Source organism: Bos javanicus, chromosome 5 (genome assembly GCF_032452875.1).
Source record: "Bos javanicus breed banteng chromosome 5, ARS-OSU_banteng_1.0, whole genome shotgun sequence".
Lineage (NCBI taxonomy): Eukaryota > Metazoa > Chordata > Mammalia > Artiodactyla > Bovidae > Bos > Bos javanicus.
Window position 1 is genome coordinate 83351411 of NC_083872.1, and position 14987 is coordinate 83366397.

General features: G+C 40.5%; 1 protein-coding gene across 1 annotated transcript in view; it reads left to right on the top strand.

Moving 5' to 3' along the window:
- TM7SF3 (transmembrane 7 superfamily member 3) overlaps positions 1-7165 on the top strand; it is a 41926-nt gene extending 34761 nt beyond the window's left edge. Inside the window, exons 10-12 of the mRNA XM_061417568.1 lie at positions 482-579; positions 1528-1690; positions 2962-7165. Of these exons, the coding sequence (XP_061273552.1) occupies positions 482-579; positions 1528-1690; positions 2962-3224 (524 nt within the window). The 3' untranslated portion in view covers positions 3225-7165. The remainder of the gene's footprint in view (positions 1-481; positions 580-1527; positions 1691-2961) is intronic.
- Positions 7166-14987: the final 7822 nt, after the last annotated feature.

A 14987-nucleotide genomic window follows, 5' to 3' on the forward strand; every position in this document is an offset into this window, starting at 1 on the left:
TTTCATATATCAAGACACGATTGAGCGACTGAACTGAACTGACTGATGATCACTCTGAATGCCACTTATATTTTTTACTTCACAGTACAAAATCAGGGAATTATATAAATTTATAGCTAGAAGGGATGATTTGAAGCTTGGAGATAAAGTGGTTCAACCTTTTCATTTTAAGGATCAGGAAACAGGCCCAGCATCACAGCTGGTGAATGATCGAGCTTGGGCTAGTCCAGCCTCTTCTAAGTTATCCTGTAATAAATGCAGAGCATAACCTGCTTGATTTTTCCTCCTACCCCTCTACTTTCTTAGGACACATCCTTCAAAGAGGATTGTATTGATAGTTAAGTGAAAAGAAATCAATTCATTTCATAGTGCCTGTTTGTTACTTTAAACCTTCAGGGTATGTCTGTGTTCATATGTTGAGAAAATGAAATTTCACTTGGCGAACCTGTTGTTGACTCCTGATTTCTTTCTGCTTTTCCAGGAAACCTAAAGATTTTCCGTGTTGACGCAGTATTCTGGGTGACCTTCTCTTGTATAGCCATTTTCATTCCAGTGGTTTTCATGGGCTGCTTAAGAATAGTAAGTGTTTCATCAGGTCAGGATATTCACCCTATTTTCCTGAGCCTTCCTTTGTTCACTTATTGCATCATTTTGCATTTCTGTTCACTAGAGAGAGCTGTCTGTCTGTATCAGAGGATTGATTTTGAATAGCCTTGTTACTGTGAAAGCAAGAGAAGTTCTTGTTACAATGATCACATTATTTTTTTCCAATAAGTGGTGCAGGTCATCACACTTCTAACAGCAGGAGCAAAGAAGGTACGGTGATGCAGCCACCTGATGGATTGTACATTTCTGCTTTCTCTCCAGGAGATTCTTCATCTACTTAGAATTTATCATTGAAGCTATTTTAGCGGGAAGACCTTTTCTATGATGAGGGAAACTGTGTTTTATGAACCATAGATGTTGAAAGTTTTTTTCAGTTTATCTTCTTTTTTTCATAATTTTATTTATTTATTTTCCAGCCAAAATAAATTTTAAAAAGCACTGGGTCTTCATTGCTGCAAGTGGGCTTTCTCTAGTTGCGGTGAGCAGGGACTTGTTGCAGTGTGCAGGCTTCTCACCGCGGGGGCTACTCTTGTTGCTGAGCACAGGCTCTCAGACACTCGGGCTTCAGTAGATGTGGCATGTGGCTCTGTAGTTGAGGTTCCCAGACTCTAGAGCACAGACTCCATAGTTATGGTGCACAGGCTTGGTTGCTCCAAGGTATACTGGATCGTCTCAAATCTGGGATTGAACCTGTGTCTCCTGCATTGGCAAGTGGATTCTTTATCACCAAGCCACCAAGAAAGCCCCCAGTTTATCTTTGCAGGTAACCTTTATTCAGTTCTAAGATTTGGTCCATTTTCATATGCCCTGAAGGAGCAGGAGTGATTCCCTGCTCCTCAGGGTTGAGGCCAGTGATGAAAGCTATAAAAACTATTATTGTCCTACCAGAGGTGATGCCTGAACACTTCTGCTTTTCCACAGCTGAACATACTGAGCTGTGGATTCATTGGCTCCTATTCGGTGGTCTTGGCCGTGGACAGTTACCTGTACACAAGCCTTTCTTACATCACTTTGAACATACTCAGGAGAGCACTCCATGTGGATTTCCGCAGAGCTTTTGTGAATGTGCCTTTTCAAACGAATGGTAAGACTCTAAATCCAAGAACCAAGTGATGGTCAGGTAGGGAATATTGGCTTACCTGTGCTAACAAGAGCTCTTATAACCAGATTGAAAGAAGGTTAACGGGACATAAGGAGGAAATTCACACTATCCAGATGGTATTAGAGCCCTATGTTAATGATTACTTATGATCATAGGAGCGAAGAATTTAAATTTGTAAGGTGGCTGAAATTCATACTTCTGAAAATCTATTAAATGAACTTATTAAGAAATTTCTAAACCAGGATTACTAAGGTTTATCTAGTCATTCCCGTTTGTCAGAAAAATGCTGAGAATAAAGCTGTTTGGCACCTTATGAATTGAGGGTAGTAGGGTGAGGGGTGAGAAGGACAACCTGATTTTTTTAGTTATTCCCTTGTTTCCTTCCTACAAAGAAGCACATAATTTGCTAATAAAAAGAGAAAGTGGTTTTCAGTCAGTAGTTGTGTTTTGCCTCAATTGTAAGAGTTGACCCATTAAAGATTTTCCATTAAGTTTTTGAAGGAAAAAAATGGCTACTAAATCAAATGTTCACAAAGATTGCAAGATATGTTGGTTTCAGAATGTTAAAATAGGGAGGATGGTAAAGCAAGACTTAGAATCGAAGGTATAGAAGCATGATTGCAATTGTTTTGAATGTTTAAGGTCAGCTTTTTCCCTCTGCTATCCTGAACCTGCCCTCATTGTTTAAGAGGTTGATGGTAGAGACCTTGAAATCCACGTGTTGTGGAAGTTTCAGTATTTGGCCAAACCTTTTACTGGAAGCTCAGTACAGTTTGTTGAATCTCTTCATGCATTTCTATATCTACTCTATATGAGTGGGGTGGGGTCCCATACAGGATGGAATGGGAAAAGAAGAGCATGGTGGTCTCTGATGTTCCATGTTGTGTGTCTGTGAGATCACTGCCTTTCCTCTCCACTCTGGAAAAACACAACAAACAACTCTGCCTTTGAACACTATGCCTGTAGTCATAAAATACTGGAATGCCAAGGCTCCAAACAACTGATTCCTTTATAACTCTGGACTTTCCAATGCCTGTAATAGGAAATTCCTATCTTGAAATGTAAGACTATAGTTTCCTTGCTTATTCCCTGGCTTGTAAGTGAGGAAATACACATATATTTGGACATCCTCACCATTAAGTGTAGTATTAACTGTGAAAAGACGATACAGATTGAAGCTATAAAATGTCTTAACATCTGTGCTTGGTTTTAAAATACAAGAGTTCAAACTGTGCTTTTCTACTGTTCTGTAGACTTTATTGTCCTGGCAGTATGGGGGATGCTGGCTGTAAGTGGAATTACGCTACAGATTCGAAGAGAAAGAGGGCGGCCGTTTTTCCCTCCCCACCCATACAAGTTATGGAAGCGAGAGCGTGAGCGCAGAGTAACGAACATTCTGGACCCCAGCTACCACATCCCTCCACTGCGAGAGCGACTCTTCAGCCGATTAGCCCAGATTGAAGGGCTCTTCCAGAAGGAGCAGCCAGCAGGAGAGAGAACGCCCCTGCTTCTGTAGATGCCAGAACGCTTGGTCAGGGCAATCTAGAAGTACAACCCAGGTACCTTTTCAGGTTCGGTGTTGCTGCCTGGCTGCTTCAGCAGTCTCTGGGGCAAGTGTGCTAAGAAACCGGCTCTGCATCTGTGCTTTGTACAGTACTGTGGTCTCTTTATTGAAAGAGGGTAAGGGCATGCCTGGGAGATGACAGTAATTCTAAGTCAGAGGTTTTTCTTTATTACCAAATTTTTAAGAAATTACATTTTTGGTTTATAAGTTATGTGTCAATTTACTCCGTTAAGTATACACTTAAAAAAAATTAAAAATTGTTGTTCTGTAAAGCCATGGTGGGTTTTTTTGCCTTCTTTTTTTTTTGTAACTCCTTGAACAATTCTCTCACTTAAGTCTGTCTAAACTTGGGGACCAGGGCACGGAGGGCGGTTTTATTTAAATAAATTTTTATTTGCCACTGTGTTTGTAGTTTTGGAGATTTGGTATTGCACCTTTGAACTTCAGAGTACAAAGTGGGGAAAACTAACTTATTTTCTGACTACAAGCAATCTGATTACTTAGTTGCACATAATATCATATATTATCAAAAATTACCCTTTTGTTTATCTTCATGATAAAATACATATTTACCCTATTGATCATTTTTAAGTGTATATATAGTTCAGTTGGTACCCCTCATCTTTGCCTTTTAGTGCTTAAAATAGTAATTTAAATAGCTGAAATATTTCAATTATTTGAAAAGAGGTCAATTTATATAGATAATGAAGTTCTTATATGGATGACTTATTTATATTCCAGATAAAAAAATGACTTTTTTCCTTTCAAAACCTTTTAACATAGTTTTGACAGCTGATTTCTAATTTAAACTGCATTCAATGACATATAAATTATTTTATTTGGGGGAGATAAATTGGCCCCTAGCTTCATCTATAGTCCCATTTATAAGGAAACCTTTAAAATATTTGCATTTTGTAGTTCTTTCTGCTAAATTAAGTTGTTAGAGCATTGGTACAACTTCAAAAATATCAGTATGAAGTCTTTGTCCTATCTGTGTTGTAAATTGATGAGAGAGAAGGGATTTAGGTGTTGAATAAAGCTGCTTTCAGTGAGGCCCCTGGATTCTGTGAGACGAGTCCCTTCAGTTCCGACTTTGTTGCATCACAAGAAAGCACCCAGACGCCCAGGGCTGCATCCTTGCTCCTCATGGCCTTCTAACAACTGTCAGAGTCTCCACCAGGGTTCTACCTTGTATCTGAAGCTGGTGACTGAGATGCCTGAGTAGCCGTGAGGTTGGTTATGGTTGCCCTACTTTGTGAGTTAACCACTATTTAAATGATGCTGCTTTTACAGGTTTTTCAATATACAATAGGTTTTGAGGCTTCCGGTAACTGGAAACTTTTCAGCTTTGCTCTTAAAAGTGTTATGGAAAGCCTGAGACAAAATGAAAAAAAAAATGTATAATAATTTCTTGCATTGAAAAATTGAAATTACACAGGTGTTCGTTTACTATTTATTTTGTAATCTTCACTGTTTATATAACTTCAAAAAACACTTGAATGTGAAGGAAAAAAATGTGGGCTTTTTTTTATGATTCACCATAGAGATTCTGTATTCTGCTATGTCATAAATTCTAACAAAGTGACCTGGAATATTTGTGTTTTTTTTTCTATACTGTCAAAATGTCTGCCAGTAAAGATTATAAAGACAAAACATGCTTTCTTGGAGAGGGGAGACAAATTGTTTAAAGTTTTTCATGATAATTTGTGAGTAATAAGCCAGTTTGTTTAATTTTTTAATAATAAATACCTATTTTGAAACAAATGCAAAAAAGTCTCATTATTATAAAATTCTTATAAAATTTTTTATCATCTGTATTTGTACAAAAGTAATAAGACATGAGGACAGTTTAATAGCTATAAACAGAAGTATTTAATTTGGACAAATAATTTTTTATTTCAAAAAATCAGTTTAACAGAAACAGACTCACAGACTTAGAAAACAAATTTATGGTTGTAGGACGGTGTGGGGGTAGGGGGTGGGAAGGTTGAAGGGAGGGGATAGTTAGGGAGTTTGAGATATACATGTACACAGTGCTATATTTAAAATGGATAACCGGCAAGGACCTATTTTATAGCACAGGGAACTCTGCTCAACATTACATAACAACCTAATTGGGATAAGAATTTAAAAAAGGATACATATATATGTTAAAAAAAAAATCAGTTTAAGCATAAATGGAATGATAGGAAATGAAGGAAATCTGGGATAATGCGTTAAAGGTTATATCCTTTAGTAGACGGAAAGCTGTTGTCTTTAATGCATTAGTTTGTGTTGATGTCATTAGTACTTTAGTTGAGTCAAACAGAAAAATAATAGTGTTGTCAGAAACTTGTTTCTACCATTTAAATGTTTTAGTTCTGATTAATCTATTATGGATTAGCTATTAGGTTGCCAAACCACAGCAGCTAACCAGTGCTATAAACCTGTTGAGTTCTATATAAAGTGGGATAGACAACTGATTCTAACAAAGAAATTGCTACAATGTTAGAGCAGGAATGGACTTTAGATACAATGTTATCTGATCTTAACATGTAATCATGTTATTTTGTACTTGAGGAAATTCTTAAGGAGTAAATTATATGAAGTCACAGTTATCAAATAGTGCCCAGACCAAAATTTGAGAACTCCCTATCCAAATGTGCTTTACACTCTTATTGTGATGAAAATGTGAATCATTGATTTTTTTTTCAATTTTCTTCTGTTGTTAGTGAATTCTTAGGAAGCTCCTATGCTCCTAATATTGCCATGATCTCTTCTTCTAGGAAGGTGTTAATTTTGCACAGTGAAAACATGTTTTTTCCAAGTTACGGTCATGGACCATTTTATATTCATTATAAAGTATATAATAGATATTTAGTTTCCAACTCCATAAGTATTTCACCACAGCAGCATTTGTAGTGAATTTTTTGGTATCAAGTTCACTCCTTGATGATGTACTTGGTACCTGTTGTTAACCTTCATTAAAGCCCTAGAATTCTTGGCTCTTGCCGGGAGCCAGCACGGGAGTCCCCACCCCATGACAAGTTCATGTGGGAGGGATCTGGTGGGCAAGGCAAGCCAGAACTCGAGGGGTGCCTCTCTGGGCCTGCCTGAGCATCTACCCCAAAACCTGAGCCTGTCTGTTTTACTGCTTCATGACTTTCACCAACTCCTTTGCCAGTCACAAGGGGCTATCCCCAACCACTCTTATCTGTAAGAAAAGCAACTTAGAGCTCTAGTTACTAAGTCTCCAGGGTATAATAAGGTGTGTTCCAATTGTGTTTCCCTCAGAAAGCCTTCTAACCTGCCTAACAGGTTTCCAGACTCCTACAGCCATGTATGTGATTGTAGTCTCCCAACCATATGAGACACAAGGAGACTCAGTTACTTTAACAATGCAGAGCCTCTCGGAAAATTGTTAAAACAGAACTGATAGAAGATTTCTTTGTGGAATTAATGCCTGCTGCCAAGTTTCCATATTTCCCACCCTCTGTGTCCCTGAGAGTGTATTGATTAATATAGTTGATATATAAGAAATATAAGTAGAAGCTTTAATGTTAATAATAACCTTGGACCCCTAAGCTAATAAATTCTTCCCTTATTACCCCCACTGCACCCTTGCCCCATAGGAATGCAACTCTGCCTAGTGCTTTTGGGGAGTGGTACTAAACTCTAAAGTCACCTTTGGAGAAAATAAGTTTTTCTGGTTGACTAATTCTTATCAGAATAAAAATGTTAGCAGGTCTCCTGACCAGAAGATGATGTAAATCATAAAACCTTTGTATCTGAAGAAAAGCCTGGTTTCAAGGTCTGCTGACCTTGCATGACTTTACATCCCCTATTATCTTCTATGTACAACTTTGGGTATAAAAGCCCCTGCTGGAAATAAAGCTACGGACCCTACTCACTAAGCTCAGTCTCCCCGTGTTGTTCTTTCTCGTCTCCTTTTCTTTCCTTTTGTCTCTACTCTTTCTTCTGGCCAACGTAATTGGAGCGTGGGGGTATATTAATTTCCCACGTAAATCAATTATAATTAGGCCTTTGATTCTCTCCACTGACGCTATCCCTTTTCGCCAACGCTGTCATCTGGAGGGAATCCCTGGATCCAACTGGGGCTGGACCCCAGTAGGCTCTCATTTCCTGAAAACTGTAAGCTTTCCCACTGTGATCCAGTCCTTAGGAGCAAGGCTGCCTGTGTTTTCCTTTTTGACATGCATTGAATTGTGCCATCCACCCAAAAATTATATGTTGAAGCCCTCACCTGCCAGTATTTCAGAGTGTGACTGTATTTGGAGAGAAGTGAAAAGTGAAAGTGTTCATTGCTTTGTTGTGTCTGACTCTTTGTAACTCCACGGACTGTAATCCATGAGGCTCCTCTATCCATGGGATTCTCCAGGCAAGAATCCTGGAGTGGGTTTCTATGCCCTCCTCCAGGGGATCTTCCTGACCCAGGGATCGAACCCAGGTCTCCTGCATTGCAGGATTCTCCCACATTGCAAGCAGATCTTTACTATCTGAGCCACGGGGGAAGCCCATTTGGAGAAGGGGCTTTATTAAAGAGTTAATTAATTAGGTAACCGAGCTTCCCAGGTGGCTCAGAAGATAAAGGATCTGCCCACAATGCAGGAGGCCCTGTTTGATCCCTGGGTCAGGAAGATCCCCTGTAGTAGGAAATGGCAACCCACTCCAGTATGCTTGTCTGGAGAATTCCGTGGACAGAGGAGCCTGGTGGGCTACCGTCCATGGGACTGCAAAAAGTCAGAAATGACTGAGTGACTAACACTTTCACTTAGGTGAAAATGAGGCCATCAGGGCGAGCCCTTAATCCTATCTGAAAAAGATTAGAACATACAAGGACTCTGGGACAAAGTAGGTGTGAGCACACAGTGAGATGGTGGCCACCAGCCAGCAGAGGAGAGTGGCCTCAGATGAAACATACCTTGATCTTGAACTTGCAGCCTCAGAACTGAGAAAGTTTCTGATGTGATGTCGCCCGGCCTGTGGTATTTTTGTTATGGCAACCCTGGCAAATTACTACACTTTACAAGTCCATTTAATCCTGCTTGTTGATTGGAAGACACCTGTGCAGTCTGGCTACTGCTTTTGCAAGGACCATTCTTTATGAAACTGAGGTAGAGAGGGGTTCAAGTTAGTGGATACTTGGACTCACTAGGGACCCTATAATCATGGCTCTGGGGAGGCTGGCAGTTCTGGATCAAGCTACATCAGCACCAGGGACAAAATTTAAAAAATTGTAATACCATAATACTCTGATTTGGACCTCACCTTCATTCATCCATGCAATATTTTGTTAAGTTCCTAAGTGCCAGGCATCGGCAAAAATCAGGCCCAGTCCCTGCTTCAGGGCTTAGCGTGTGATGAGGCAGACACTAAAATAGTTATACAAAAGAAATACAATACACAATGGAAATTTACCATGGAATTGGAGGTAAAATCTGGGATGCCAGGGAAGAATTCCTTGAGGAAATGACATTTAAGTGCAGACCTTGAGGAGGATCTTCATTTTTTGAATGTTGAATTTTAAGCTAGCTCTTTCACTCTCCTCTTTCACCCTCATCAAGAGGCTCTTTAGTTCCTCTTTACTCTCTGCCATAAGGGTGGTGTCATCTGCGTATCTGAGGTTATTGATATTTCTCCCGTTAATCTTGATTCAAGCTTGTGCTTCATCCAGCTGGTATTTCACATGATGTAACCTGCGTGTAAGTTAAATAAGCAGGGTGACAACATACAGCCTTGACGTACTCCTTTTCCAATTTTGAACCAGTCCATGGAACAATGGATAGTTAGAACAATCGTTCTAACTATTGCTTCTTGACCTGCATACAGGTTTCTCAGGAGGTAGGTAAGGTAGTCCCATCACTTCACAGCAAATAGAAGGGTAAAAAATGGAAACAGTGACAGACATTATTTAATTGGGCTCCAAAATCACTGCAGATGGTGACTGCAGCCATGAAATTAAAAGACGCTTGTTCCTTAGAAGGAAAGCTATGCCGAACATAAACTGTATTAAAACACAGAGACATCACTTTGCCGACAAAGGTCCATATAGTCAAAGCTATAGTTTTTCCAGTAGTCATGTACAGTTGAGAAAGTTGCACCACTATAAAGAAGGCTGAGCACCAAAGAAGTGATGCTTTCAAACCGTGGTGTTGGAGAAGACTCTTGAGAGTCCCTTGGACAGCAAGGAGATCCAACCAGTCAATCCTAAAGGAAATCAGTCCTGAATACTCATTGGAAGGACTGATGCTGAAGCTGAAGCTCCAATACTTTGGCCACCTGATGTGAAGAGCTGACTCATTAGAAAAGACCGTGATGCTGGGAAAGATTGAAGGCAGGAGGAGAAGGGATGACAGAGGATGAGATAGCTGGATGGCATCACTGACTCGATGGACATGAGTTTGAGCAAACTCTGGGAGATAGGGAAGGACAGAAAAGCCTGGCTTCTCTGTCTGCAGTCCATGGGATCGTAAAGGGTCGGACATGACTTAGTGACTGAACAACAACAGCTGGAGGATGAGGGCTTCCCTGGTGGCTCAGATGGTAAAGAATCTGCCTGCAATGTGGGAGACTCGGGTTTGATCCCTGGGTTGAGAAGATCCCCTGGAGAAGGGAATGGGAACCCACTCCAGTATTCTTGTCTGGAGAATACCATCGACAGGGAAGCCTGGAGGGCTACAGTCCATGGGGTCACGAAGAGTCGGACATGGCTGAGCAACCAACAGTTTCACTTTCACTGGAAGATGAGTTAGGATCACAGGGAGGCACAGTGCATTCCATGCAGTAGAGGAAAACCATGAACAAAGCCTGGGGGACTTCCCTTCTCATTTTGGAGATGCCCCAGTGGAATCTCACTTGTATGCCCACCAGTCATTATAGCCCTTCATTTTGGTGCTTGGCAGAATCAGCTCTCCCAGTCTCAGCTCTTGTCATTTTGAGCAGTTGATCCAGACAGGATGTCATTTTTTTTTTTTTTAATCAAGTTACAATTGATACATAACATTGTGTAAGTTGAAGGTGTACCATATGCTGATTTAACACATTTATATATTACTATATAATTATCATTAGAGCATTAACTAAATCTCTATCATGTCACATAATTCTTTTTTGTGGTGAGAAGAGTTAAGATTTCATTTATCAGCAACTTAGAGTATTGCTGACTGTAATCATTATGCTGTGAATTAGATGTCCAGAATGTATCTATTTACCTTCTCATTTTAAGTTTATATCTTTAAACATTCTCCCCAGCTCCCCTTGCCCCTACCCCTGGTAACCACCATTCGACTTCTGTTACTAGGAGTTTGGCTTCATTAGATTCCACAGATTAGTACCACAGTTGTTTGTCTTTCTCTGCTGACTTATTTCACTGAGCATAATGCTGTCAGGGGTCATCTGTGTTGTCACAAATGGCAGACCTTCCTTCTTTCCTATGGTTAAATAATATTTGATTACATACATATGCAACATCTTTGTCCATTCATCCACTGAGGGACACTTAGGTAGTTTCCCTACCTTGGCTATTGTGAATGATGCAATAAACACAGGCATAAAGATAATTTTTCAATATCCTGTTTTCCTTTTTGTGTGTGTATGTGTGTGTATATCTAGAAGTGGGATTGCTAGGTTATATACTGGTTCTGTCTTGATTATCAGTCTTCTGTTCCTCATTACATTTTAACTGTTTTACAAAACTGCACAGAGCACACCTTGCCTTTTTTTATTTACCTTTTTCCATTCCTCCCAAGACCCTAGAATTTAGCGATCATTCCCTGGCAGAATCCCAGTGACTCAACAAGCCGTGACCCTTGGAATCACTCCTTCTATTCCAGAGTCCTGTACACACAAGTATAATAATATATGACACTACTTCCCCTGGAAGGAGGTTAATAAATGGCCACATTTTTTTTGAAGTCTTTTCCCTTTGAAGTCTTTAAGGAGGAAAAAGCCTATTTCACATGAGGTTTCATGGCTCCTCCTCTAGTGGATTATCTTTTGCCCAGATTAGCTTCAATGTGCTCAGCCTGCCTATAGTCATGGTGCAGGATCTGGGAGCTTTGAGGACAGGGGCAGAGGATCAGAAGCAGCTGCAAACAGTAAGGAAGAAAATGCCGTAAGCTCCCTGCTTCTCCATGGGTGGTGTATATCACGTAAAACACACCAGTGATTTTCTTTCTACTGAATAGAGATGTTTTTCACTTCTTGCATAATATGTATGTCTAGAGTCCGCATGAGCTGGGAACAAAAACCTTACAATTATTGAGATAGGTCTTAAAATGAACATATTCTAGGGGAAGTTAATATTTGAGAAATTCATTCATGTTCTCTCACATCAGCTTTTGGTTTGACAGGACTGAGCACTTCATCCCTGCTGCTGCTGCTGCTGCTGCTAAGTCGCTTCAGTCGTGTCTGACTCTGTGCGACCCCATAGATGGCAGCCCATCAGGCTCCGCCGTCCATCGGATTTTCCAGGCAAGAGTACTGGAGTGGGGTGCCATTGCCTTCTCCGACTTCATCCCTGAGTGGTACTAAAATCTGAGATAAAAATCCTCTGGCATTGAAAGCAACCAAGGACGACTAGCCCTGTTCATCAGCTATTTATACAAATCAAAGCAATGTGCTGAGGTTCAGGGTTACATACAAACATGATAAGGACAAGCTCTTACACTATGCTAAGTCACTTCAGTCGTGTCCGACTCTGTGCGACCCCATAGACAGCAGCCCACCAGGCTCCCCTGTCCCTGGGATTCTCCAGGCAAGAACACTGGAGTAGGTTGCCATTTCCTTCTCCAATGCATGAAAGTGAAAGTGAAAGTGAAGTCACTCAGTCATGTCCGACTCTTAGGGACCCCATGGATTGCAGCCTAACAGGCTCCTCCGTCCATGGGATTTTCTAAGCAAGAGTACTGGAGTGGGGTGCCATTGCCTTCTCCGAAGGACAAGCTCTTAGGGAATGCCGATTCTAATGAGCTTTCTTCTTTGTTTCAGTTCAGTTCAGTTCAGTCATTTAGTCGTGTCCAATGCTTTGCAATCCCGTGGAATGCAGCACACCATGTTACCTTGTCCATCACCAACTCCCAGGGCTCACTCAACCTCACGTCCATTGAGTTGGTGATGCCATCCAACCATCTCATTCTCTGTCATCCCCCGCCTTGGATCTTTCCCAGCATCACGGTCTTTTCCAAAGAGTCAGCTCTCCGCATCAGGTGGCCAAAGTATTGGAGCTTCAGCTTCAACATCAGTCCTTCCAATGAATACTCAGGATTGATTTCCTTTAGGATGGACTAGTTGGGTCTCCTTGCTGTCCAAAGGACTCTCAAGAGTCTTCTCCAGCACCACAGTTCAAAAGCATTAATTCTTTGGCACTTAGCTTTCTTTATAGTCCAACTCTCACATCCATACATGACCACTGGAAAAACCATAGCTTTGACTAGACGGACCTTTGTTGACAAAGTAATGTCTCTGCTTTTTAATATGCTGTCGGGTTGGTCATAACTTTTCTTCCAAGGAGCAAGCACCTTCCAATTTCATGGCTGCAGTCACCATCTGCAGTGATTTTGGAGCCCAAGAAAATAAAGTCAGCCACTGTTTCCCCATCTATTTGCCATGAAGTGATGGGATCAGATGTCATGATCTTCGTTTTCTGAATGTTGAGTTTTAAGCCTATTTTTTCACTCTCCTCTTTCACTTTTATCAAGAGGCTCTTTAGTTCTTCTTCACTTTCTGCCATAAGGGTGGTGTCATCTGCATATCTGAGGTTATTGATATTTCTCCTGGCAATCTTGATTCCAGCTTGTGTTTCATCCAGCTCAGCATTTTGCATGATGTACTCTGCATATAAGTTAAATAAGCAGGGTGACAATATACAGCCTTGACGTACTCCTTTCCCGATTTGGAACCAGTCTGTTGTTCCATGTCTAGTTCTAACTGTTGCTTCTTGACCTGCATACAGATTTCTCAGGAGGCAGGTAAGGTGGTCTGGTATTCCCATCTCTTTCAGAATTTTCCACAGTTTGTTGTGATCCACACAGTCAAAGGCTCTGGCATTGTCAGTAAAGCAGTAGGTGTTTTTCTGGAACTCTCTTGCTTTTTCAATGATCCAGCGGATGTTGGCAATTTGATCTCTGGTTGCTCTGCCTTTTCTAAATCCACAGTTCACGTACTGTTGAAGCCTCTTGGAGAATTTTGAGCATTACCTTGCTAGCATGTGCTACTGCTGCTGCTAAGTCGCTTTGGTCATGTCCGGCCCTGTGCGACCCCATAGACAGCAGCCCACTAGGCTTTTCTGTCCCTGGGATTCTCCAGGCAAGAATATTGGAGCGGGTTGCCATTTCCTTCTCCAATGCATGAGTGAAAAGTTAAAAGTGAAGTTGCTCAGTCATGTCCCACTCTTTGAAACCCCATGGACTGCAGCCTACCAGGCTCCTCCATCCATGGGATTTTCCAGGCAAGAGTACTGGAGTGGGGTGCCATTGCCTTCTCCTGCTAGCAAGTGAGATGAATGCAATTGTGCAGTAGTTTGAACATTCTTTGGCATTGCCCTTCTTTGGGATTGGAAAGAAAGTTGACTTTTTCCAGTCCTGTGGCCACTGCTGAGTTTTCCAAATTTGCTGACATATTGAGTGCAGCACTTTCATGGCATCATCTTTCAGGATTTGAAATAGCTCAACTGGAATTCCATCACCTCCACTAGCTTTGTTTGTAGTGATGCTTCCTAAGGCCCATTTGACTTTATATTCTAGGATGTCTGGTCAAGGTGAGTCATCACACCATTGTGGTTATCTGGGTCATGAAGATATTTTTTTGTATAGTTCTTCTGTGTATTCTTGCCACCTCTTATCTTCTGCCTCTGTTAGTTCCATACCATTTTTGTCCTTTTTTGTGCTCATCCTTGCATGAAATGTTCCCTTGGTATCTCTAACTTTCTTGAAGAGATCTCTAGTTTTTCCCATTCTATTGTTTTCCTTTCTTTGCATTGATCACTAAGGATTTCTGTTAGAAAACTCAAATGTAGCCTATTGATACTCAAGAAGTAGGTCCTGTGTTTCAAGATCAGTGCATTTTTATTTTAGGCACAATCCTATCCATTGATATTGATTTCAATATAGCGAATTTTCTGAAGGCTTTTGGTTACTCTAAAACAGTGGCCTTACTCTTTCCCTTTTACTCATGTGGAAAAAGACTTACAAGGGGTATCATTAACTGAAAAGAAAAACCATGGTGAAAAAGCAAGGCAACTTACTAGACATGGGTTTTAGAACGAGGTTGACTACTCTGAATTGTATATTTTCCACATGTTGGATTTTTTACCACGTACAGTTCTTTTTCCTTTATGTGAAAAATAAATAACAAAAGTGAACATAATCTAACAAAGCTCTGGGAATTTATACACCAGACATTACAGTGCAAAAGCCTATACATATATGAATGTTTATTTATATAAATGTTTAATGCAGCATTTAACAAAAACTGCAATCTGAATAAACACCAATAAGAGAAATAGTTGAAAAAATTATAATGCATTTATCCAATGATGGTTACAAAATACTGGTTTGTATGTTAAAGAATTTAGTTGGCTCGAGTATGTTAACAATAGAATAATTTGTTAGAATACTGATGTTGTTTGCTTCTGGACATTTCTCCCATGCATTTGATTCTTCAGTCAGTTCAGTTCAGTTGCTCAGTTGTGTCCGCCTCTTTGCAACCCCATGGACT